The sequence below is a fragment of the Mauremys reevesii genome, linkage group 2 (genome assembly GCF_016161935.1).
Source record: "Mauremys reevesii isolate NIE-2019 linkage group 2, ASM1616193v1, whole genome shotgun sequence".
Taxonomy (NCBI): Eukaryota; Metazoa; Chordata; order Testudines; family Geoemydidae; genus Mauremys; species Mauremys reevesii.
This window is the reverse complement of record NC_052624.1, coordinates 124,797,510-124,825,313: the sequence shown is the minus strand read 5'-3', so window position 1 is coordinate 124,825,313 and position 27,804 is coordinate 124,797,510. Positions and strand designations below refer to the sequence as shown.

The window sequence follows — 27,804 nt, the reverse complement described above, 5'->3', positions numbered from 1 at the left end:
TCAAATCCTTTTGCTGGGACATAGTACTTCTTTCCTGCCTTCTTGTAGGTAGGCAGAATGGAAGAGGGGTGTGCCATACAGACTTAGCAATTTTTAGGACCCCTGGGTGGCCAGGTAATGCGACTTGGGCCAGGGTGGAGGAGGGTATGACATTAAAGAGGTCAGACTCCTCTGCTAGCTCCTCAATCTCCAAGTTCAGGTTAGCAGCCACCCTTTTGAGCATGGCTTGGTGCTCCCTGAAGTCATCCGAGGGCATGCTCGTTTGCAAGGGGCCCACCACCACTTCATGCAGAGATGATGAAGATGACTGCACCACAGGGGGAGTGCTTCCCTTTACTCATCTAGGGTCAGCTCCTTGGGCATCTGTGCCCACTGCATCACCCTGTCGGATTCAGCACTGTGCTCCAACTCTAGTAATGGCTGTGCCATAGGCAGTGTGTCCGATGCGACCTAGGAGGAACAGTGGGAGTATGGGACCAGCATAATAGGTACACCCTATGGGTTCCAATAATGCCACTGAGTGGGCCCCTGTCCCTGCCTCCACACCACCACCACAGGAGCTGTGCTGGTCTCAGGGCCTTGCGGCGAGTCGCCTTTTATAGGTGAGGGGGCTGAACTGTCCTTTGGACCACTGCCCTTCTGGTGGCCAGGTCGGAGCATTGATGCCTGAGTCTGCTGACTCACTCTTGTCAGCAACTGGTAAGGAGAGGTAAGCCCCTTTTTTCTGTGGTGCCGGCGGCTCCATCGACTTTGACTGCTTCTTATGCGCAAGCGAGGGGGAACGGTGCCAGCCAGAAGAGCGGTACTGGGGAGCTAGAGACCGGTGCCATGACCAGAAATAATCCTGTGCCGGGGGGATTGACACCTGAGAGACTGTCTAGGCCATGGTGATCTGCACCATGACAATCTCTGGTAGGTGGCCCGATGGTACTGTGGGTACAGAGATCAGCATCGTGGCTCAGATGTCCTGTGTCTCGTAGGTGGAAACCTTAGAGTCAGGGACCTGGGTCTTCTGACCGGGGACCGAGGCTGCTTTAGAAGGGGGTCCCATAACCGGCTTTCCCGAAGATGCCAGAGCCTTAGCAGGGCCTGTTGCCTGGCTTCGCATCTGCAGTGCCTGACGGTCTACTTGCTCTTTGGTTGCCGGGCCCGCTTTGGGCACAGATGGCTCTACAAGGGGATGGGACCCCCTGCTGCTCCCGGAGTCAGAGGTGGGTCCCTGGCTGGTTGCCGGGCCCGCTTTGGGCACAGATGGCTCTACAAGGGGACGGGACCCCCTGCTGCTCCCGGAGTCAGAGGTGGGTCCCTGGCTGAGCTAGGAGTCCGACTGCAGCATTACCCCAAGTAGCTGCATGGCAGGCACATGGCCTAACACAGGTCCTTTGCCCGAAGCCCCTTTTTTCTGTGGTGCCGGCGGCTCCATCGACTTTGACTGCTTCTTATGCGCAAGCGAGGGGGAACGGTGCCAGGCAGATTCTGGTGCCAGTGGTGCGCTGCACGCTGATGCTGAAGTGCCAGGCGCGGACTCCGACCAAGAGGGCTCCGAGATAGGACGAAGCGCAGCCTCCACGAGGAGGGCCCTCAAGCAAATATCCCACTCCTTTTGAGTTCGAGGGTGAATGTTTTTGCAGATCCTGCACCTGACCTTTCTGTGGGACTTCCCCAAACACTTTAAACAATTACTGCGGGGGCCGCTAATGGGACTCAAATGGCTGCATGATGAGCATGGCTTAAAGCCCTGCTCCGAGGCAAATCCCCAGCCAGGACTAACTACTCCAACACTTAACTTAGTTAGACCATTAAGTACCTAACAACTAAAAACAAAGGAGACAGAACAATGCACTGTAAGAACCCCTAATGCTCTTGCGATGCAAGACAAGACGCTCCAACCAATTATATGGGTGGCAAGAAGAAACTGAGAGGGAGTAGTGTTTGTGGTACCTAATATACCAGCATATGAGCGTGGAACTCAAGGGGGCGCCACAGCCAGCCCTATATCCATATCCTATATCCCCTGCTAAGGCAAAAATCTCGACTGTTCACATGGGCACGCACACACCCAGAATGGAATCGACATGAGCAAGCACTCGAAGAACAGATACTGATAAGTAACCTCTCTTTCATGATTGAGAGGCTCTGTATTCCCACTTCAGGGAGATTAGCAAGTGGTGTCTTACCAGGACGGCTGTGGGCAAGGAATTCTTAGCTAAATATGGACCGTTTTCCCCAACCAGGGATCAGAGCACAAAGCTAAATCCAAAGAGTATTGATTGGTGAATGTGTACACTAAACTTCAAGTTGCTACATTATATATCTCCACTAGAGGAACGTGCCAAAGGCATGCCACTAATGGAGTGGTGGCTCTAGTGAAGTCATTCTTTAAACCAGGGGACACTGGTTTCCTAGCAAAGATGTAACAGTGTTCCTGTGTGGTAACAAAGTACTATTATCTCAATTTTACAGATGGGGCATGGAACCACAGAGAGGTTAACTGACTTGCCCAAGTTCACACAGTAAGTCTTTGGCACCTGAACCCAGATCTTCCAAGTCCCAAGCTAGTGCCATAACCAGTGAACCATCCTTCATCTCCCTATAGGCTACAACACATAACGTATAGGATTTTTTAAAGGGCTTGGTATTTTCCAGGTAAAAACAAAACATCCGTTTTACATCTAGAATATGGAGAAGAGTTACCCCGGGCTGGGAATGGGGTCTGCGGAAAAACATGAAGAAGGAGATAGGTGGAAATCTGAGATCACTTTAGACACAAAGCTAGGATGGGGCATCATGGTGACTTTGTACTTGTGTACTACAATATGAAGTGGAGTGGCCAAAGCTCATGCACCCACCTAGCAGATGGCCATTTTGAATGAAAAGCACTCAGTGTGAAAGTGGAATTTTCTGCAATTTTTTATGAATTCTATGTGCATCTCAGTTTCCCTCTATAATTAGTACTAAACCCTCCTCCATCCCCCAGGATTAAGTTTGCTCTTAGGGGCAGCACAGGACATGAGTTACCTTGCTGTCTGGGTTGCAGTGATTAGGGTCATTAAGGAATTGGCTGAAACCTGCTGAAAGTAACAGATCAATGCAGAATCCAAAGGAGACAACGAAAAGCCCCAGTGGCCAGAACATCGACACCTAGGAAATAACAGCACAGAGGAAGTAGGTTTTTCTCCCACCACACAACACAGAAGCTGAGCAGAGACCCCAGCTTAAGAACAGAGGACTGAGATGTGACCAGCAAGGGATGAAATGTGGGCTTCTGGAGGAAGCTGGCCACTCTCTCCTAGGACAAACAAGTGAGTCAAAGAGAGAACCTGACATAGAATCCACTATACTTGGCTGGTGATCTGCTCTGGCTTGACCAGAATGGACTATGCTTTAACCTTTATTTCTCGATGTTAACATAAGGACTTTGAATGCTGTGTTCCAGCTGACTAATAAACCCTATTTTGAAAAGATTGTTTGGTGTCACTACAAATACTTGAGGGGGGCGGGGAGGGTTCATTAGTCCCTGAAGAATGTATAAGTGTCTAAAATCTATGTCTGACCTACCAGTCCTTGTCCCCATCCTCAAAAGGAAACTTGCACAACACTTTCAAAAGACAAGCCTGGGAGATAAAATTCATAATTATGCTAGACACTAAAAACCATGGACTGAACACACACTGGATTTGCTGTAATAAGCCATAATCTATAACCCACTATCCCCCTTTTTGTCCTATGACTGCAGAGGTGTTAATGGGCTTCTCTACCTTGAATGGTCCCTTAGACTATGTGCTACATAGTTGTGCTAAATGCTCTGTTCCATCTTGCATTTAGCTGTGACACTCAGCGTATCTTTTCTAAACCTAAAGAGTTTGTGTGGCTCAAAAGCTTGTATCTCACACCAACAGACGTTGGTCCAATAAAATATATTACCTTACCCACCCTGACTCCCTAATATCCTGGGACCAACATGGCTACAACTACGCTACATGTAATTACGATAAGCAGATACTGTTCCCATGTGGACTTTTAAGAAAGCTATACCTAAGCCCTGAGACTTAAGGTGTAGAAGGTACTCTAGGACTGCAGCTAACATTGTGTTAATATTTAATAACGATATATGTGACGACCCAGGTAATTTATAGGCCTATCAGTCTGACATCAATCCCGAGCAAGATATTAGAGTGGCTGATATAGCACTTGCATAATAAAGAATCAAAGAAAGGTAATATAATTAATGCCAATCAACATGGATTTATAGGAAACAGATGTGTTTAAATTAACCTGATGTCTTTTTTTTTTAAATGAGATTAAAAATCTGGTTGATAAAAGCTAATAGTATTGATGTAATATACTTGGACTTCTATAAGGCATCTGACTTGATACTGCACAAAATTTTGATTAAAACACTAGAAAGATATGAAATTAACATGGCATACATTAAGTGGATTAAAAACTGGCTAACTGATAGATCTCAAAACATAACAAATAATGATTTCTCATTTACAAACAGGTGTGTTTGTAGTGGAGACTCACAGGAATAAATTCTTTGTCCCATGCTATTTAACATTTTTATTAATGACCTTGAAGAAACCACAAAATCACCACCAATAAAGTTTGCAGATGACACAAACTGGAGTGGTAAATAATGAAGTGGACAGGTCATTAATGCAGAGTGTTCTGGATCGCTAGTTAAGCTGTGCTCAAGCAAGCAATACACACTTTAATATGTCTAAGTGTAAACATATAAATCTAGAGACAAAGAACGTAGGCCATACTTACTGAATGGGAGTTCTATCCTGGGATTCAGGGGTCATAATAGATCATCAACTGAACATGAGCTCCCAGAGTGAGAATGTGGTCAAAAGAACTAATGCAGTACTGGGATGCATAAACAGGGGAATCTCAAATAGGAGTCGAGAGTCTATTTTACCTCTGTATTTGGCACTGGTACGACTGCTACTGGAATACTGTGCCCAGTTCTGGTATCCACAATTCAAGAAGGATGTTGATAAACTGGAAGAGGTTTGGAGAAGGTTAAGAAGTGACTTGATCGCTGACTACAAGTACCTACACAGAGAACAAATATTTAATAATGGGCTCTTCAATCTAACAGAGAATGATATAACATGATGCAATGGCTGAAACTTGAGGCTAGACAAATTCAGACTGGAAAGAAGGTGCACATTTTTAACAGTCAGAATTAATCACTGGAATAATGTACAAAGGGTCATAGTGAATTCTCCATCACTGATAATTTTTAAATCAAGATTGGATATCTTTCTAAAAGATATACACTACGAATTCTTTTGGAGAAGTTCTATGGTCTGTGTTATACAGGAGATCAGACTAGATGATCAGTGAGGTCCCTTCTGGCCTTGGATTCTAGGAACAATGTGCACCCCAGTCCAGAATAGACACATCAGTAATTAGTATGATTAAAAGAGATGGAGCAGAGTAAAGGATACCTCCTGGAGAATGCTGTCCCTGTTCTACCATCAACAAAACTGTTGAAGCACTTGAAGAAGGATGGTCTCCTCTGAGAGCAGAGCATATTCAGTGTGCAGTGTTCTGCCACCTACAGCTGCAAAGATCTCATGTTCAGATGAGCAAACAATGTGACATAGGTCAATGAGGACATCAGACCTAATGGCCTTAGCAAACACTGTGTGGTCTGCACTGATTGTTCAGAGAAGCTCTGATGCCCTTAACACTTTCCTGTGCCAATGGTGCAATCTGAGGGATTCACTCCCTGTAAAGGGCCAAGGAGATTGCGGTCTCAAGACCTTAGCAGAAGGTGTTGTTGAATCCATAGCAGAGGGATCTCTCTTGAATCCTACAAGAGAATTCTGGCACACAAGCTGGGCTCATTGAGTACTACCAACAGGCCCATTAGAGTATCAGGCTCTAGGCAACGACAGGCAAGAGATAAGGCTGGACCCACAACATCTCTCTCCCTTCTGGTCCCGAGAATGAAGGCAGAGCACGATGTGCATTGGGTAGCAGAGTGGGCCTCATCCATACAGAAGGGACTGGATGTGGGTCTCAGATTCTGGGATGATTGTTTGGCAAGAGGTGTACCTCTTATAGGCTTTCGGGGGTTCAAGATCCAACATGATCTCAGTAAGGGGCCCAGGTTAGGACTATTTATACTACAACTAATTAAACTACACTATTTACAGTATAATGTACAAAGGTAGGGTCTTGACCTGAGGACACAACAGAATGAGTTCCGTTCCATTTGTGGCAGTGACAAAGGAAAAAGCTGGTGGGGTGGAGGGTGCACTCCCTTATATAGGGAACGTCACTGATGTCACCTTCATGCGAGATCTCTCCTCACCCAACAGATACTGCTTTTCAAGGCAGTTCAGAAGCTCAATGCCAGATGTGTTAAATCCCATGAGTGGCAATTCAGAGGCCCTCAAGTAGAAGCACCAATTTTAAGATTGCCTTACAACGATAATTCTACCCCCTTCTGCGTCCACCCAGTGCACTAAGTGAGAAAGGGATTCTATTGGAAAAAAACAAATAAGTGATCATGTAATGAAAGACTGCTTCATAATGCAAACACACAAGGGGACAAAATTAAGGTTGCACAGGCATCTGTAAATCTGGCATTTTTAAACTCTTCAGTACTTGACCTGCAATCTGTATTTTAAAGAGATTTGTTTGTATGTAATTTTCTAAAATTTGTTGGGATTTTTTAAAAGGAAAAAGATAAAAATTTCTATTATACAATTGTAACTACTGCCCCATCATGCATCATCAGCAGGCTTGAACTCTAATCCTCCAGCACTGCATAAACTCCTACAACTTGAGATATGGAATGAATGAGACTAGTAGGCAGCATGAGTACATTTATCTCAGAGTGGGAATAAGTCACCAGTATCACACACTGGTTCTCCAGATCAGTTCTCACCTCTGCCTGCTAGATGTAGAGGGCCTCTTCTCCTATGTTGTTGCTCCCTGGGCAGATGGGAAAGGCTGCTAACATATTCATGTGCTGGGTCTGAGGAGCTATAGGAGGAATCCAGCCTGGTCGTCTTCCTGCCCTACACTACTACAGATGCTCTGGTAGCACCCCGATGTTTCCAATGCAGCATGTACTGCTCCTGCAGTGGTATGGGCCCAGCTCTTTAGAACGTTCACTTGTTATTTTGTCACTTACCAAAATTTTCAGAGTAAAGCAAACTGAAGGTAAATAGCAATTTTTAACCGTTAAATACCTAAAACATTTCAGTTTGTTTTAAAATTCTTCCCCTTCCCTCCACAAGTTCAGAAAACTCTGCTAGCATGCAATGATTACACATCTTATCCTATTCAGAGTTAATCTGCATCAGCATTTATAAAACTGAGTGACCTACAACTCAGGAAGCAACTAGGATGTGCACGATTTATAAATAAAATTTATTGCTCAGTTTAGTCTTAGCTTCTGGGCATGTTACTCAAACAAATGTTTTAACTATGTGTAAATTTACACTATTCATCTGACTTGTAAATTATGCTGTAAATTTAAGAAATCTGAAGGACCTTGCACAACAAACGAAAAAAACCACTTCGGAAATGTGCTCTGAAGCAACCTAGAAGTGCTCCTCAAGAATCACTCATCTCTTACTTTAGAAGTAGCACTTCTTTTTATTCAAACCATTTAATATTTTTCACTGTTGGAAGAATCCATCCCAGAGAAACATGCACTAACAGCCAAAACTTCCAGTTCATAGGGATTTACAGAACATAAATGAGAAATGGTGTGAAAGCTGCTGAACTAGTCACTGCAATGGCACCAAAGAAAACTACAAATACCCCCAAAGAGTCAGTAATTACACATTTTGCTACAGAAGTATATTATTATACTACTGTTTTCTTAGGCCTGAGCTACACACAGTTGTGTACGTCTTTTTTTTTTAAACTGAAATGGTCATACTGGTAGAACCTCTAATGTTGGACACAGTTACTGTACAAAAGTGTCTTATACCAATGTAGCTTATTCCCTTTCACATACGGGAATTGTAGTACTAGTATAAGACACTTTTATACCAACATATAACTATCCACAACAGGAAGGTTACACCATTAAATATAATAGTATAAAGTGGTACTTGTCTAGAGACAAGTCTTTTATGAAGATGTAGACAGATTTAGAAGTTTATAATGGAGGCAACTCATTTTACCACATCAAATGGAATGTAGTTATTGAAATATAATACTTTTACGCACTAAAGAGGCATTCTATAGCCTGTTACATTAGATACAAAAAATACTGTGTATGCATATAAGTGTTGGTGTGTTACAAAGGCTTTATCAGCATGAGTGAGATGGCTATATTACTTGTTAGTAACATAATTCACCTGTGGTTTTGCAAGTCATCCCAGAAAAATAATCTCATGTAGGGGGAACAACAATAGCCTTTATTTCTACAGAGATAAGGTGGGGGAGGCATGGAAAAGGTGATGAGTTTTAGGATGGAGCAGAGAGGAAAGCTATGGGTGAGACTTAAAATTGGGAGGGAGGGGGCAAGGCTTTATAAAATCAGAGTTAAAAACAGGAAAGTCAGGGACAAGCTAACAGACTTTCAGGCAAAGTTTAAAAAAAGAAAAGGTTTAGTAAGAAAAAGGATACATGTGTAAAGATAAACCATCAAGGTTTTAACAAAATGAGACTTGACAGTAGTAAAAAGCTATAAAAAGCTGCATCAGTTGTAAAATTTAACAGTTTATGTGGGGGACTTGTACAGTGTGCCTTCTTTGCCTTTAGTCTGCAAGGCTTTGATCTTTCATAGAAATCAGTGCAGGCATAAGGGACCTACCCAAACAGTAAAAGTGCAAGTTACCTTTTCCCAACTGAGATAAGCACGCAGATAGTTCAGCACCTCTCCTCGGGCACGTTTCCTGACAACTAACTGCATAGCTTTGTTAATCACGCCTTGGAAGGAGAATATATCATCCCACACATTTGTGATAAACAAAGTTAATTTGGCAGATTCTGGGAAGTCTGGGAGAGAAAAGAGAAAGGATAAATCAAAAAAGATAAACTCTGAATACCCTTTTAAAATCTACTGCTCAGATTGCAAAGGCTAACTCCTTACAGGTATTCTTCCTAATTTTTCCAGTGTGTAAAACAGGTGCAAAAGATACATTAGCACATTTAAAAAAAAATTTTGAGTTACTTTACTAAAATAATTTTCAGAAGATTAGTATACAGTCTTGACATATACATAGTATCTTCAAAATCATTCATCTTTTAAATAGGAATTACAGGAACTGGTAGTGTAATTCAAATTAATGATTTTTGGCATATTGTTAAAGTCAAATCCAAGATTATGAGATTTGACAAAGATATTTCAGTTTATTTTGTGCAGTTCATAGAATCATAGAATATCAGGGTTGAAGGGACCTCAAAAGGTCATCTAGTCCAACCCTCTGCTCAAAGCAGGACCAATCTCCAGACATATTTGTGCATAATGTGCATAAGCCCTGCCAAGTAGTGTCAGGCTAAGTACTGTTAGGCCTCAAACTTCCGGAAGCTGTAAGAAGCGAGTATAGTAGAATCCTGCAAGCATAAGCATAATCTATCTAGGAAGCTTTATAGATTAAGAAGGGAACTCTGTAAAGGTTGATACAGACTTGTGGTTACTATGCTCTGCAACCAGACACTTCTTTAAGCTGATTTAGGGTTTTTTAAGTCTAGCAAATTGACCACAACTAGCTGCAAAAAGGAAAGATGAGCTGGTCACAGGTGCACAGTTCATTAGTTCAAAACAACCGCAAATGTCACCCTGTAAAATTTGGCCACCTTGATTGGTTGACTTGTTCAAAAGCACGGCCAGCAAGTACTGTATAAATAAAATGCAGAAGCGCATGTGTGTGTGTGTGTGTTGCTCACATACACTCCCTGAACCAAAGGGACTTGTGCTTCACTGACCATCTGTGCCTGGCCAGTGCAGGGAATGGTCAACTGAAAGGTAATGTATCTTTGGATGAAAACAGGGTGAGGTATTAGGTAAAACGGTTTGGTAATGCTCGAGCTGGTTAATCTTAAGTCTGTATTAATACTATAGGTTAAGTTTAATCAATAAATTGTTGAAGTTGTTTAAAAGTAGTAGTAGTTAATAGTAAATCCTTATATAGCAACAGTATATGTATTTGTGCCTTGCTGGAAACGGGTACGGTGTGGGAAAGATCAACAGATTATAAATCATAGTAACTTTGCAAGTCACTGTGCCTGTCTTATATGGTATAAGTTACCATAAAGTTAGCATAAATGTTAGTAAAAGTTTATTGATTATATATATATGTTAAGATTGGTAAAATATAGTTAATCAATGTATTAGTATCACATAGAATTATATGCTATTGGAGGTGGATATAACGCCTGTAAGGTTGTTAGCTAATCAAAAATAGCAGCATTGCATGTTCTTGTAACTGTTTCCAATATTAATTGTCTTTTATATATGTACTTATAGGAATAAGTAGTTAATGCATAATATTACTTGTACTTGTGCCTGTCTCCAGTATAATTTGTCATTTATATTAATTCTCACTCAGTGTTGGTCTTTAATTCTGTTGTTCTTATTCTGTCTGTGTTGCCTTTATAGTCGTAAGTCATTAAAAGCCTTTCTTGAGGAATAATTAGTTGTGTCTTTTGCGGACACTACTCAACCTCATTACATCTGTGTTGGGTGGTGGGAAGTAGCGAACACCCAGAGCCCCACTAGGGCCCTAATAGGAGCCCCCTTGGGGCTCTGATGTGTGCCTCCTCCTTCCATTAATCTCCACAAATTAATCTCCAAATCCCTAAATGGCCCCCTCAAGAACTGAACTCACAACCTGGGGTTTAGCAGGCCAATGCTCAAACCACTGAGCTATCCCTGCCCCAGTCTAGTTAGTTGCACTGTTTCCCCTTTCGTGTGGGGTTTCATTTTTGAACCTAGTAGTACCTCTGGCTTCCACAAAATCCCCTGCCAAGGAGTTCCACAGGTTGACTCTGAACTGTGTGAAGAAATACTCCTTAGGTTTGTTTTAAACTGGCTGCCTATTAATTCCATTGCATGACCCAATTCTTGTGTTACTGAAGTGATCAACACCACAAACATCCATTCTGACCATCCACCCACCCCCACCACACACACACACACACAGGCCACAGAATTTCTCCCACAAACTGGATTAACTCTTATCCTTTAGAATGATATCTAACATCATTTTAAAGACCAAGTGAAGGTGAGTCCCACCACTAGCCTCTAGTAATTGCTAATTACTCTCACGGCTGCAAAACTGTATCTTATTTCAAGGTTCAACTTCCAACCACTGAATCCTGTTATACCTTCGTCAGTAAGGTTGAACCCCCTTCCCACACTATCAGATATTTTTTTCATTTATAAGTACCTATACCCAGTAACCATGTCACCTCTCAACTTTCTCTGCTTTTAGTTGAGCTCCTTAAGCCTCACATCGTAAGTGTTGTCTTGTTCCTTTGTGAGTCTGTCTACAAACAGAAATAATAAGTCATATTTGGAAAGCAGGACTGGTAATTAATCACCCTCATCTGGAGGCTAGCTGGCACATACACCTTAATACTCAAGAGGTCCAATTTCTTTTGGGTCCTTCTTTCTGAGTAGATTTAAGTTTGGATCTCTCCTGACTAGCTGCTACTACAAGTGAACCTGGTCCCAGATGCCTCCTGTCAACTCATTTTGAAGCAGCCATTGTAGATGCAGTAGTTCCTCATTTATGGGCATGGTGACCACCTTCGGGTAGACGCATGAACCATGTTCAAGAGTTTGTTATTTCTCTTGAGCTACCTCTCCAACAGTATATCCAAGGTCTCCACCATGTGTTTCATTAGCTCCTTCAACACCTTGAACTCGTCCACCAAGACAGCTATAGAAAGATTCACTGCCTCATCAGGGAAGAATGAGAAGATAGCAGTAGGGATCAGCTCTTCCCCTCACAGCTGATGCTCTTCTTCACTAACCTCTTCTTGCCTCTACAGTATCCAAGACTGCACCAGCTAGTTTATCTGAGGTGACTTAATTTGTCTCTTCAGGGGAGGACGAACTAGCCCAAGAGACAGAGGATGATACAGGCTTTCTGGAGTATGGCTGTACACCCCGGAGGTCCAATAGGGCCATGGCTGCTAAACGTAGAAAAACTGAGGTTGGAGACACATGATGGAGGGGAGGGTGTCAGGAGGGGTACTCCTTATGAGGGCCAAGTCTTTTTTTGCTACCTCTCATAGAATCCTCTCTAGACTCCTTCCCTGACTCCCACTGTGTTACCCATAGAGGGAAAGGTGGACAGGTGGTAGATGAGTCCCTACTACACCCAGCAAAGGAATAAATTTTCATTTTACAGCCAGTGGAGGACAGGTTGATACTGGGGATACCTCCCTAATCTGGCATACCAGTGACTAACTGATGGCCAAAAGTGTCCAATCTTGCATGCAAGATGTGCATACTCATTGAGTGGACTCTGTGTGTACAATCACCCAAAGAAGAACTTGGTATCAATACAGTATGGTGAATGTGACCTTGTCTGTTAACGTACTGTATCCTGTTAGTGAAGGATTTCTTCATATGTTAAAGACGTTATATATGATGAACATAAATGCTGCTAAACCATATATGAAGAATTTTAACTATGAGCTCCATAGCCATGGACAGAGGGAAAGAAATACATGCACACATGGATGGAAGGGAGCAGATACTGGTGAACATGAAGAAATTATCTTCATGATAATTCTGATTCACCAGTGAACTCTGCTGTAATCTCTCATCACCACCTGCAACCTGCAATAAGTGCTATGTTTGTTCTCAAGACAAGAGTGAAGGTTAGCAAAGTTTCTTGAGAATCAGACAAAATTGCAGGAGGAAGGCCAATACAAAAGCAGGCTACAGAGTAAGAAAATCCTGGTGCTCCAAAGAGAACAAGATTAGAACTCACCAAGGGGACTCACTGAGATTCCCATGAGATAAATGTACCAAGCAGGACAGGGATTCTAACAGTGTTTAAAACTTAAAAATGTTAAGCAGTCATATGTTGCAAACAAACCTTTTGCTATGATTTTTTTTTAGATTTAAATAAAAGAATTTAAATAATTTGTTATTTGCACTGTTTATTCTTTGCATTTCTCTAAACTTGTACATTGAAAATCCATACAGACAGCTGAAAATCAATGAAGACCATTTTAATTTTTGATATTCACCTTCAAGTTCTTAGAACTATAATGTGTTTTGGGATTGTTTGCTTAAACAGCTTTCATTGACGTTTAAGATAGATATCTATGAAGCATGTGATGAAAACACAATCTAGAAAGAAAAAAAAAACAAACAAACACAAAATGGCTATGCCACACCATACCTTCCTTAAGTAAGCTGTAGCAGAAGAGGCGGGCTCTTTCCAAATCTCCCAACTGCCGACAGATTCCTATGTATACTCTACATAGAGCCTGAGTGAAATTGTGATTCAAAGACATCTTCTGAGTCTTCAGTTTATTGAGAACAGCATGCAGCAGTGGCTCTGCTAAATGCTGTAACAAGACACAAAAGCAATTATTAACATTCATTATCCACAGTACAGTTGACAGAACTTCAAAAGATTAAAGTATTATTCTGAGTGTATGCTGAGTAAACAGTTGTGATATTGGCCTTGAAAGAAATACCATGTTCTTGGTAATTGTACTAAAAAGGCACATGGTGAAACTTGCAACAAATCTAAAAGGATAAAAATAAAAGTAACCAAGGTGAGGCCAGACTTACCAAAAAAGTATAATAAACTAGAGGCAAACCAGAAGGAACGGTGTGACTTTTCATTGCCTTTCTTTAAATAAAATGAAATTAAAAATGTTCTGTTATCTCATAACTTGATTTACAATAACATCCTATTAAATAGGACTGGCACATAAGTGGAGAAACACCTAGATGAACAATGAAAATTGGGTAGGCAAATTTTGGGATACTTTACACTAACCAAAACCAGGCAATATGTTCAAAAGTTTGCAGCCTTTTGCTATGATCATTTTGACAGTATAAATATCTGCATTACAATTGGCCTGTCTGCTAATTTAGTTTAATTTATTACACATTTGTATTCTCTCCATTTGGACAAAGGGGATTATTAAAATATGAAATTCAGAATTATGCTATGTACCTTGTTTGCGATACCAAATTCATAGACAACTTCTTTCTCTTCATCTCTCATTATCGGGACCTTCAAAATATTTCCCACGTACACATGACTCCGAATAACAGGTAACAGGTCAAAACAGGATTCAGCAATTTTCTTCAGTGCCAAAGTCACAGGATCAGTAATATTCTCTACTGGTGAAGGCAATTCTGAATTGCAGTTGGCTGCTAATTGCCTAATTTCACAATTGTTGAGTGAGACAGTTTTACCTGCAGCACTCAGTACTTCAATATTAAAGTCTCCCATAGCTTTGATTGCAACATCTTCCTTAGTCTCCAATTGTGGCAATTCACTGTCTAGCCTCAGCCTCTTTGCACTTCTCGGCATAGAGGCTGACGATATCCTTTTTCCAACATGACTCTGACTCCCTGAATCTTTTTGCTCTTTATTACTGAGAGATTCTGAATTACTTCCTGTTTTAACAAAAGCAGTGGATGTAGAAGAAATTGCTTTGAACCCACTGAACTGACTCACTGGCCCTGGTACATTCTTGTATTCTGAAGGGGCACGCCTGTTGGGCTGAATGTTACCTTTGAGAATGTTGAGTGTTCTTGCTCTTGGTGATAGCTCTGGATACATAGTGTCCAAAATTTTCACAGAGTTCTCCTGAGGAGCATCTAAAGCAGAACTACCAGCTGCAGGTGGAGGAAGTCTTCCTGGCACAGGAAGTGCATGCTTTGGTGTGGCAGCACAAAATTGCAAAGGTGAGGACAGGATTCTTCGACCAACTGTTGTCTCTGAGGGAGATGGAGTGGAAAATATAGGGGGAGATTTGTACTTTGGAGCATCTGACAAAGGAGACATTAGTGGAGGAACTGGAGTTACTCTTAGAGGGGAAATAAGACCATCAAGAGGAGATGGCAGAGAGGACCGGCTAGATGAAGACATTATCGGAGAAACGGGACGCACAGTTCTTGGAGGAGTAGCTATCAGAGGTGGGAGCAGGGGAGGTAAAGGTGGACCCATCTCTTGTCTAATTTTATTGATGGTCTCAGGTGAACGTTTGGTTGGTGTAGAAGTATCAGCATTGGCTAGAACCGGCTGGGTTAGTTGGACCTGCAGAGTTTTTGTTTTTCCTTTATCTTGAGGTAATCTCTGTGTTAGTCTGCCCTGGTCTGCTTGGATTGATGTCTTGGCTGAAACACTGAAGATATCTGATGGTTCCTGGACTTTCCACTTTGATCTACTGTTGGTTTTGGATACAAGATCTAGAGATGATTCTGAGTCCACAATGTGTGTGTTTTCAAATATTGCTTTTTGTGATTTAGAAGTTTCATTGACTGGTCTAGGGTCAGATATTTCATCAGACACGGTTGGATGCTGATAGTTTTTGACAGAATTCTTTCTACCTTTTCTCTGAAAATGTGTCTCATTAAGAAAAACATCACTGTAACTATCATCGAAACAAGACTTACTGACATCTTGAACAATATTTGTGTTGATATCTGATGAGGCAAAAGCAACACAAGTTTCTTTTTGTTTATCATTTAATTCTTCACAAAACGCTGTATGTGCTTTAGACCCTTCTATGCCAGCATCACAAGACACACTTTGTTCCATATTTGATGCAAGTTTTTCATTACCATTTATTTGTAAGAAATTGCCAGGCAGACTTGTGTCTAATTTATTATTTTTTATAACATGTTTGTAGATTTCTGAGCACTTGGCTAACATATGGTTCGATAAATTAATTTCTGAAGTAGTTCGTTTTGTGGGGATCTTTTCTGATACCTTCGCAGATGTAGACAATTCTTCTAATTTTATCAAGCTATTCTCATTGTCAGATGCTGACCCACTTATTTTGAAATTTTCTCTACGTTCAGAAGCACTCTCATTTTCATTATTGTGGAATACAATTCCATGTGCTGAGAAAAGTTTGCCTTTAGGATAAACCTTTTCTGTTAAACATGACTGCTCCTTCACAATACTTGGAGAGTGGTGAGTTATACAAGGCATAGCCATATCTGCTAGTGCATCTGAGTACACTGAAGGAGGGAGTTCACACATTTTGTCATCATTATTTTCATCAACAGCTGTGTGAATGTCTGGCACATCCACTGTATAAGTCCAGAAAGTTCTCAGTTTCTCATTGGACACTAAAAAACGTTCATGCTCTTTTGTATATTTGACCTTTCTGAAAGGAAACTCTTCCTCTTCAGAGTCATCCGTCTCCTTTGGAACCTCAATACTTTTAGAAGATGTATTCCCATTGGTCTCTCCAGACAGCTTAACAATGTTCAGTTCTCTCTCATTGTTCTTCATTTTTTCATCGAGCCTATATTCTATAGGTCTGACCTGACCTTTAGAAGAGCAAAGAGGCTCCACTCTCTGAGGTGAAGTTTCTTTTATTACAGAAAGAGCTGTGCTAATGTCCTTCAAGCTACATGTTTCACATTCTGCTTCTTCAAAAACCAGACTAGCTTCCTTTTCCACATGTGTATCACTGTCAACAGAACTTGTACCAAAGAGCTGTATATTTATCAATGTTTTTTGTGGTTCTATGGCATTTGACTGGTCCTTTTCATTTTCAATTTCTGTTCTATTTTTATTGTCATATTTATTACTGGGACAATCAAGTGGCTTGATCTTTTCTTTATCATTCTGTATTGTCTTGCCCTTCACCAAATTTCCTACAGAATTAGGCATACTTTGAATAACATGATCATTGTATTTTTCATTTCTTCTAGTTAGGGATGAAGCAGTACTAAGCACTGTAATAGACTCTTCTTCATTGTTAGTGTCAAATGCTTGGCAATTCTGTTTGAAAGGTTCACCACACACCTGAAAGTTGAAAGCAGTAAAATCAACTAACACTGCTGTGCTCTCCAAACCAACTGTCGCTGTGACAGGTGAGTTTATTTTTTTAGTATCTATACTTCCAGTCTGCAAGACATCTTCTATGGGTAAAGCTGGTTTTCCAATAGAATCCTTTTCTGAGAAAACCTGATCCGAGACATCTGAAATTTGGTTTCTCACCTCCACTTCCTCCACACCATTCTCTTCCAAACCAGGTGAACTGTTACAGTTCTGAATCACCACGCTCTCACATGGTTTGTCATTTAATTTCTCTTTTATTTCCTCACACTGAGAATTTTCAGTTACTGAACATGAATCCAGAGGTTTCAGAAACTGTGCCCAAGAAGGGTGTTCACTTTCTTTTATGACAGAGTTCACAGTATCTATTTTCTCAGTTTCTAATGACCCACTGCTTCTCTCTCCAAGTTCCAAGTGTTCCATTTCCATTTCAATCTCCTGAGGTTGAAATACTTGTATAAAATTTTGAAATTTGGAAGACTTCTGTTCCGATGCAATGTATATATTTTTTGCCTGTCTCATTTCACTAGCTCTTTCTGTGACAAACTCTGATGCAAGTAATACATGATTATTTCGAACTATTTCTTCAGGTTCTAGTGGATCATTTTCTCCATTTATACCAGATGCTGGGTTTTGTGACATAAGTGTAGTTTCAAAATCTGGTTTCTTTTGCAATATGTTATTAGCATCTTTTTGTTCATGGTCTAGTTTAGGTTGTAGACACCTTTCCTCCTTTGTATCTTGTAGTTCTCCAACTTCCATAACATGGAGCGATTTAGCAAATTTATATGTTTCTAGAAAATCTTCCTTGTTTACTGAATTACCAGTGAAAATATTTTGTTCAGGCTGAGTTATATTGACCTCAACACACTGCTTTCCAGTTCTGCGCTGTTCCCCATATCCATCTTCTGCAGATATTGAGCGAGCAGTTCTGCATACCTCTGCAATATGGTTTTCCCCATCCATATATAATGAATCTCTGCTTCTTTCAGTGGCAAGCATAAATGAGTCATGTCTAAAAGCATTATTGTTTTCTAGTCCACCCTCTTCATTTACTCCATGTTGTTTTGTATGCTCAAACTCTTTATCCAGTATCTCTTCATTGCTGATTTTTTCTTCAGAGCATTGTGATTTAATGGAGATATCTTTAGCTTCAGAGTCTATTTCAGCTTGCAGGAGTGTTCTCTCACCATTACCGTGACACATCAATTCATTATCGTGCTCTGCTCCAGAAAAGGATTTAGAATTTCTGAAACTAGATCTCACATCGTCCTCTTCATCATTTGGTTCATTACTTGTCTCTACACAGAATCCTTTTATGGTTATTGTAGCCATTATTCTCTCCTCTGTGGTTACTTTTTCAATGTGCTCTTCTATGCAGGGTGTTGTATTTATTACATTAGATTTTGTTTGTATGTCACTGGATTCATCTTCCATTTCTTCATTCCCCATCACTTCGCTAGGCTTTTCCTCTAAATTCTCAGGGGTTACCAACACACTTTCAGTTGCAAAGATGGGTTCCCCAGTTTGCAAGTGAACATCATCTCTGAGAGTGGATGCTGGTTTTGGTGTTTCTCCTTTTCCTGGTAATTCAGCTTCCTCTGCTTCCATTAATTCACTATACCTTTCTTTCATATGTTCAGAATTGGTTGTAGTATTTAAATTTATAACTATAGTCTTCTCTGTTTGTATTAGTTCATTAGATTTTTCTTGCAAGTATTGGAAGTTAGATGACACAGCTGAAGATATTTTATCTTTAATTTGTATCTCGTCAGTATGAACTTCCTTCTCATTGATAGCTTCCAGTTTAGGTGTTGCTACCTTCAGTGTTATGTCTGTCTCTGTAGATCCTATATTATCAGAATCCTCTTCCAAATGTTCTTCATTGGCAAATGTGTTCATACTTGAAACAGTCATCTCCGTTTGCTTTGCTTCAACATCTTTCTCCTTAACATATCTTAATTTTGCTGTGAAAGCGTCTATATAAATTGGCATCTCTTCATTCTCTCTCAATTTAGTTGAGATTTCTTTATCATGAGGTTCATGTGATTTCTCATCTTCATTGCTTTCTTTCATACTGACAAAGGTAGTGTTACTCTGTGACTCTGCTTTGCCTTCTTCTAAAATACTTTCCACAATGTGAGCATTATGATCAATTTCCTCATCACTGGAATCAGTGGATTCTCCAAACAGATTATCCTTTAATTAAAAATACAAAAAGGACAGTTTTTCAAACTGCAGTTTTTCAAATTCAGTATAATTCTATGGCTATTACATTTTTTTTAAGTGAATGTATTGGCAAGCATTGGGAACTTATGAAATGTAACCACTTAAACAGGTACAGCTTGGACAGCAGAATTACAAGTCTCTCTATCAATATTCTCTAATAATGGCCTAGAGGGAACACCTTTAATGCAAAAGAACAATTCAGTTTCTGGTATCTACCTTTGCTCTAAAATACCAACTGGTGAAAACTATGGAATAATAAATTCTACAAAAAGGAAGGGGAAAAGGACTACATCAGGCAGTAGTAAAACAAGGAGGTTTAAGTTATGTGGGCCACCTTTTCAATGCTTGGTGCCTCAAGTTAGATTCTTTAAAAAAAAATCAACACAAGTACATCTTTAGGCACTCAAGTTTGAGAGTTTCTCTCTCAAATTCCGATTTCTAATAACCTTGGTAAACAGGTATCAGTGCCTAATGAAGCACTTATAGCAAACTAAAAACTTTCCAAGTCCATGAGAAGTACTGGATGCAGGGGACATTAATGATTATGGACGTGATTTTTGAGTCAGTACTTATATTCTGATTGTAATGTATATTGTACAGTATATTTATTGATTTCCATGCCATCATTTTAGTCATGCACACTTAGTGCATTACAGGAGATTATGTCTGTGTCTCTCTTTCCACAAAATAAAGTGTATTTAAAAAAAAACTCAGCAAAAATTAACTTAAATTTGGATCTAAACATTGTGACAAAGTCCCTGTAAAGTGTTTGAAAACAGACAAACACTGATACTTTAGACAAGCCTATCAAATCCCTTTAATTATTTTTGCAGTACTAGAGAAGCTGAGCTATTGCCAATTTAGTCTTACTGTAACTCACCTGTGTAGCCATTGGTGAAAAACATACAGGAGATAGAAGAGGGGGGAGAGGCCTTGCCCAGTTCAATATATCAAGCAAGTTTCCATCAAGCTGTTCTTGTTCCTGATCAGAGGACTCTGAGCTACTGTCTGTTAAGTCTGTCTGTACCACCACCTCTATATTTTTGTCCTCATAAAAAGCATTGTCACCATTATAGTCCTGCAGACCTCCTTCAGTGGCCTTGCTCTCAAATTGATCACCTCCAGAAGGCTCCTTGTCTACTTTTATCTGCATTGTTGTTAAGGAACTTTGTTTTTCAATGGTTTCTGGTGAAGAATGAGGGTGAAGCATTTTGTCATCAGATTTCCTGAATTTTCGGTGGGTTTGTGCAACCTCTACAAAAGACAAAAATATAACAGGTTCTTGTATTTTTCGTTCTGTTTTATCAAGTATTTTGTGATTCAACATATTTTGGTCATGATTTTCTAATTATTTTCAAAGACAGCTGTAAAAAGGACCAAGGAGTTTCATTTTCAAAAATATTGTTCCTGGACTATAATTAAAATGCAGACCTTCATATAGTCTCAAATGTAATTATACATTACCACATCAAAAAGATATTTGGAATATTAAGGATGTACAGTTAAGGACTTGAGTCAGGAAAAGCCAAAAATCAAGACTGCTTGAACAATCTTAACTCTGTCCATTTGCACTAGAACTACATGATGTAGTATTTCACATATATTTCAATAACCCTAGATACACATGTAGCATGTCGTAATTTTCATTCTTTTATATTAGAACAATGTGTAGTATAGTGTCTTTACCGACATACGCCTGACACTCTGCAAACAGATGTGCCAGCACAGACTCCATCCTTCCAGCAGATCCTTTCCCACACGTAAGCATATGTAGTTTCAGAGAAAAGTGTGCAGAAGGGATGGGAGTTTGAACTGTTGGTGATGGTGGTGACAATGTAATTTAGGGAAGAGGGTGATAGAAGGCTGGCATCCCTGCTGGGGCAAAATTACAGTGCATTCTCTGTGGAGTATGGCAGTTGGTGAAATGTCTCTCTGGGTGGAGAACAGCTGGTTGCCTTAACTCTTCATTCTTGCTTTTTAGACTGCGTGTCGTGTTAAACATAGACCCAATCTTAACTGACACACAAAGCAATGTTGTGATGTTATAGTTTATTATTTCATAATATAAGTGCTTAAGGACTCCAAGGATCATGACACCATTGTGCCAGGCACTGTACAGAAAAAGCAAAGATGGAACTTCTCCTCAAGAGCTCAAAATGCAAGATTTAGACAAAACAAGAAATGGACTTTAACATTACAGTCCTCATTTCACATTCTGACCGCCGTCTCCAAGGACACCAAAAGCTAATGTACCAGATAGAACAGAAAAGAAAAAAAAAAAGTTACATAACTCAGAGTATCTGTGGTTCTTAGAGATATTTTGTACACACAGATCCCACTTGTAATGCAACATCTTGCGCATGAGATCAGAATATTTTGAACAGCAGTGCATGCCTGGCATGCTCTCACGTCTTCCCATCCCAGGGCATGTGGGGTGGAGCAAGCATGACCACCTCTCAGTTCTCTCTTACTATTCGTGGCATTGAGAAAGAGCTCAGCAATGTCTGCCTGCTACCCTGTAGTACCTGGTCATAAAATCAATTGTTTTTTCTAGATATTTTAACCACACCAATATTTGACTTAATATTCAGCAGGTAAGGTGTTTAAGACACAACATAACATTTTTAGAATAGCTAATTTGTAATGCTCGGAGATAATAGATTAGCATTTAGCCTGAATTAGTGCATTTATTTTTAAAGCAAATACATTAAAAACCTATTGCAACATACCTTCTGTAAATAACTTGCCTGTTTTTTCTGGCATCTTTGAGTGACCCTGAACAGAAGATGCTAAGAAAAAAATAGTCATTAGTAAAATTTGTTCTCAATGAGAAAAGAAAGAAAGAAAGAAAAATTGCTTTCAACAGCATTCCAAGACTTTGTGTGCTCCATCTCACCCAAGATATAATCATGTTCCTGGTTCTGTGTTTTTCCTGTTGTGCTGTCAATGCACATCCAAAGCTCCTCCAATAGCAGCTTTATTTTTCCTGTTAAAAATAAATACTTTACAATTAAACAGCTTAAATTTCACTTTTGTTCTAAGTAAGCATACACATATGAATACAGTAAAATAGAGAATACTAAAATCTAGCATTATATATTATATATTAATTACAAGTGTAAAAAAAAGGTAAAGCAACCATTTTATCTGGGGAAATATATCCCAGATACCCAATCCAGGAGTTAACTGTTCTTCAGGCAGGTGCTTCTCCTGGGTAATTGTAAGTTTTCGTGTACATTTGCTTAGCTACAATCAAGACCCAATATCCTAAGCAATAGATCAGACCTGAATCATGCAGCAGGTAGTCCTCACTCTGTCAGTGGCTCAACACTTAGTGCAAGGATGGTATAGAGGAACCAAAGCTATACACTGCTGCATGTAGGATTTGCAGGGGATAGAGAGGCTGTAGTTCATGAGAAGCACAAGCCCCAGTCCATTGCTTGGTCCTCCCCATAGAGAGTCTTTGAGACTTTAAGAAAAATGCTCTCCATACTGAGCTTCTAAGGCATGCAGGTGCGGGGCTCTCTTGTCCCTAAGCCCCTGGCCTGCAGCTCCCCATGCACTGTGCCAGCCATCACTTTCTCTCCTCCTACAGATCTCAATAAATTCAGAAGAGATAGAAATGAAACAAGAAATTTGAGAGCAGATTCAATCAAGTTAAAATTAATGGAGGTTTTTAATAAATTTAAAGATACCTACCTGCCACTTCCTGCTGTAACATTAAGACAAAGACCTTATTTAAAAGGCACTACCAAAGCACGTGAAATTAAGTAAATGCAGACAGATTGATATTGAGTGTTAACTTTCAAAGGGGTGTGCACTGAAATGGTTAAATAATGAAAATACAATTACAGCAGCACTAAAAAGAAAAGCAAAAAAAATGAAGAGAATGCTAACAATCTTGTGAACGTATGTACAGGTGCACAGGACCAGACCAATGGTCTACCTAATTCTGTCAGTCAGTAGCAGTTGCTTCAGGAAAAGTGCAAGAATCTCTGAAATGTTAAATTATAAAAACCTGCTAATAGAGCAAGTTTCTTCATAATGTCTTCACAGGTTGGTTTATGGCATAAAGTACAAGGGTTTGTCTCTTACTACTTTTTTCTCTTTTTACATTACTAATGAAATTTTGGATACTTGTTATAGTGTGAGTAGTCTCTTGGCCTATCCAAGGCCATGATCAAGTGTCTTGATGTTTTTGGTCTTTTGGCCTCGAGATGAAAAGCTTGTCTGTCTCTCTGGAACCTTGAGGTGAAAATATTATCTAAGTTATATCTATTTATATAAATATCCAGCCATTTTTGGCATCTTTATAAACTCTTCGCCTCAATGGCTATATCTACACTGAGGCTGGGAGGCGATCCGCCAGCACAGACAGAGAGACTCATGCTAGCACACTAAAGATAATAATGTGGACATTTCAACAAGGGCAGCAGTTCAGGCTAGCCATCCAAATCCAAGCCTGACTAACTCCCAAGTCTGCTGCAACATTCATATTGCTATTTTTAGCATGCAAGATAGTGTAGCTAATGCAAATCTGTCCACTCACACTGGGATTCATGTTTCCCATTGGGTAGACATACCAAATGATTCCTTGTGACGAGCTTCTTTGGCAACCGTATGTCATGGGGAAAAAAAATCCATTTTATCAGTTTTTAATTCGCCTCCTTTCAATTTCGCTGATTATCCACTTGCCCTTGTATAATGTGAAACAGTAAATAGGAGCATCTTCTCCACTTCTCTGTACCATTCATGACTAAGGCTGCAAGTTTGTCATGTAGGTCATGGATTCCGGGACTTTCCGGGACCTCCATGACTTCTGCAGTGGCTGGTGCAGCTGGCCCAGGGGCCACCTGAGCAGCTCAGACAGCTCCTGGGCCAGCTGCACCAACCACTGCTAGGACAGTCTCAAGCCACCGTGCCCCTCTCCCACAGCCGCAGCAGGAGTTTAGGTGTGGGAGGGGGCTCAGGGTCATGCTTACCTCAGGGGGCTCCCCACAAGCGACAACATCCTCCTCCCTCAGCTCCTAGGTGGAGGTGTGGCCAGGCAGCTCTGTGCACTGCCTCTGCCTGCTAGCGCTCAAGGTCCCCTCCCTCCAAGATTTAGTCAAGCGTATGTATTACAAGTCATGGACAGGTCACAGGCCATGAATTTTTGTTTACTGCCTGTGACCTGTCCATGACTTTTACTAAAAATACCCATGACTAAAATTTAGCCTTATTCATGAGCTCATCAGAACAAGAGTATATTTATAATGATGTCCGTTCATTTTGATCTCTATTACAAAATAAGTTGTCCCTATCTTCCCTCTCTTTATATGGATGTTTTCCATGTCTAAGCATTTCTATCTGCTGAATCATTCTATTTCTGCTTATATCCTTTATTAGATACAGTGATGAGAACTGAACTAAGTATCCCAGATGAGGGTGTACCACTGTTTTATGTCATAGTGGTATAATATTTTCCATCCCTTTTTCCGTGCACCCTAAGTGTATCCTGTATCAGTGTCACTGGTAGAGAAGAACACACAACTCAAGATACAACAATAAATTTTAGACTAGCTGGAACATGTTTGTTTTTGATAGTTTGTGTCAGATTACCACCATGTAGCTTTGTTGCAGTTATGAAAATCGCTGTGGTATTACACTTCAACCTGACCTCTATACATAAATAGGCATGTTATGAACAATAGGTATTTTCCACTGCCACCTGTCATTTATGGGTTCTCTGATTCGGAGATATCTACTTAGCAGCTATTTTCAAAACAAACTTCTCATTAATAGCAAAGCCCTCCCACTTCCTGAAACTGAAATTAACACACCAAATTAGAAACAGAAGGATGACGTGAAATGCAAAGTAACTAAAGTTTTCAAAACCGAACAAGCAATAAGTAACAAATGTCAGACTTATTTGTATAAGTCGTATACAAATGCTCTAAAACAAGGAATAGAACCGGACAGAAAAAAAAAGGAAAGTGTTTCCTTCCCCCACCCCCATTTTTGTGTTCATCAACATTTTGTAGGTAGTTTTTAAAAATGAAACAATTGGTGTTCAAAAAGAGCACATAGGTGAGAGTGCATATATGAGCTGCAAAAGTACAAGTTAGGCAACCCTCACTTAAAATGAGGAATCCCTCCTCAGCAATTAAATTAAAATGCATTCTGGAAGAAGGTTATAGTCAGGACAGTGTTTGCTTTGCTTGCTCAGCCAGTTCCATTTGGAATTAGAGAAGTAAATAGCAGAACGGTCTACTGAATATTCAGCAGACGTGTTAGCTTTATGCAAGGTACAAGGCAGAAGTGATTCATTATGAACAAATTTTTCATATCCCTTCTTTTAGGTCATTCTCCCTGGATTTTTGCCTCCCTGGGGAAGGTATAGCCTGTCGGTTTGACAAAGAACACCAAAGATTTAATTCATATTTTGTATCATTTGCTTTACTTGCCTCTTCATTATCTGAACTGAGGATACTGGAAAATGGACTGAGATGATGGGATATCGTCCAGTCTGTCGATTTGTTTTCAGGCTGGATTTTGGGTAATTGTTAACTGGTGTTTGCATATGAAAAGTGAAAAATTGTTTTAAAAAAGTGACAACTTAAAATGAATATGTCTCCTCAGCATGAAATAACGGAAATGAATTGCATATCAACTTTAGTGCTGTATATTCCCCTCATAAAAGTATATTGCTTTTCATTCCTAATACCAACTAATTCTGCTCTTATAATATATATTCATTATAAATCCATTTCCAACCATCTGCACTGCTAAAAATACTGCTGCCAAGACAGCAAAATATATTTCTGCAGAATTACAGTATGTTTCAAACCATCTGAACTGCACAGAAGAAAGTCTAACAGAAGTGTACCTTTGTCTATGTTTGCTACTGGATCTTCTCTTGCACTCTGTGTCTCTGCATGTTTTAACACTGAAAAGAACGAATACAGTTTAATGACATACAGAAAGTAACAGTTTAAATACAACTATAAAACTGAAAGCAAACAGAAACTCACCCTTTTTGCATTTCTCTTTGGGAAAGTCATCACGTTTTCCCTGTTTAACATTAATTAACTGTGTTAAATTGTTATGCAATACATATATATTTTACAGTATTTACATTGAAAAGACCAACGATCTTTGGTCAATATTTAGAGTGCACTAACTTTATAAATGCTGTGTAGATTCTGAAACGGCAACTAAAATACTAAGTGTTGTAACTCAATATCCCCAAGCTAATTCAAGATCTTACTATAGTAGTTAATAGTTGAATACCTCAAGCTGAGATATTCATGAAATTCAGTTATTGTATCAACTGTCTTTTAGAAATACAGAAAGATTTTTTCCCAAAAAGTTGCCAATTACTACCTGCGCCTTCTTTAGCTCCTTTTCAAGAACTTTCTTTTCAGTCTTCAATTGTCTGAAGTCTTGCATATGCTTTGTTGCAGCCTCTTTATTTAAGGAAAAAGAACCACAGGCATGAGACTACTAATGCACAACTCGAAGTACCTGAAACCAGCAAATACAAGTGTAGAATGCACACCTATGGAAACACCCTGCATTTCTGGTTTGTTAACCTTTGAAAGTTTAACTGGGATCCATCAATGTATGTGTGATTTCTTCTGAAGTATTTTACCAGGATTAGATGTATATTTTAAGTTAAAATAAGACAACACCAAAGCATCACAATATGAACCACCACTCATGAACATAAATACTACCCCATACTTCCCAGATAGGAAAGGCAGGTCCAAGCTGGGTGGTGATATTTTTCACATGCCCTATTATCCTATTTAATGAAGGGGCTAGGGAATTAGAAGTTAAATTAAAAATAAAAATGTGTTTATGTTTCATAGGAATCTGGTCAAATTCAGTCCTAGTATATAATATGCAAGTCCCTTTGACTTCAGTGGGAGCCATGCTCACTTGCACCAAGGCTGAATATGATCCAGTTTCAGCATTGAGTACAAAGACCTTTGGTACCAAACACTCACCTGTAGAGACTTTATTAAGGTGACTTATCAAAATTAGAGAGCTGAAACCAAAAGATACTGATTGTAATGACTTATTATTTATGACATCCTGACATACCTCAGGAGATTCTGGAGCTATAGTCTAATTTCTGCATTTTGTAAAGCACCATCTAAGAACCTCTTCTCCACTACAGATGTGTATGCTATGGTTCATTCTCAACTTTATCATCCTTCAGATATTTCAGCTTTAGAGCCAATAAATGGGGCCAAAACAGAGCCTATCATCTTTCTTCCCAAACCCTTTCTCCTACCTTCATTCTCCATTATGACTGACATTAATATATCCTCCATGTCACCCAGGTCTGCAAAATGGAGGTCATCTTCAAATCCTTCCCCTACTCACATCCAGCCCATGACCAAATCCATTTGGCTTTTTCTGCATAATTTTTCTAAAATCTGTTCCTTCCTTGCTGAATGTTGAGCAAGTTACTCAATCACACCATTAGCTCTTATCTCAAAAGCAGGACAGGCATTTAGAAAACTCCATAGTGTAGTCAAAGGAGGCAGGCTCCCCAGCCATCAAGCCAGAATTTTAGCCAAGTTCTTTAAATATGAAT

General features: G+C 39.9%; 1 protein-coding gene across 6 annotated transcripts in view; it reads right to left on the bottom strand.

Annotated features, from left to right (window-relative positions):
- The window catches only part of ICE1 (interactor of little elongation complex ELL subunit 1), a 76,306-nt gene that overhangs the window by 19,115 nt on the left and 29,387 nt on the right, over positions 1 to 27,804 (bottom strand). For 2 of the 6 annotated variants that reach the window (XM_039522189.1, XM_039522187.1), the window contains exons 8-16: positions 26,583 to 26,665; positions 26,231 to 26,270; positions 26,086 to 26,145; positions 22,114 to 22,203; positions 21,947 to 22,006; positions 20,098 to 20,471; positions 14,139 to 19,187; positions 13,350 to 13,518; positions 8,822 to 8,982 (exon numbers count right to left, since the gene is read on the bottom strand). In XM_039522189.1, coding sequence (XP_039378123.1) covers positions 8,822 to 8,982; positions 13,350 to 13,518; positions 14,139 to 19,187; positions 20,098 to 20,471; positions 21,947 to 22,006; positions 22,114 to 22,203; positions 26,086 to 26,145; positions 26,231 to 26,270; positions 26,583 to 26,665 — 6,086 coding nt within the window. Of the gene's footprint in view, positions 1 to 8,821; positions 8,983 to 11,286; positions 11,476 to 13,349; positions 13,519 to 14,138; positions 19,188 to 20,097; positions 20,472 to 21,946; positions 22,007 to 22,113; positions 22,204 to 26,085; positions 26,146 to 26,230; positions 26,271 to 26,582; positions 26,666 to 27,804 lie in introns of those variants that run through there. The other 4 variants (XR_005593550.1, XM_039522191.1, XM_039522188.1 and 1 more) reach the window with 3 other exon arrangements.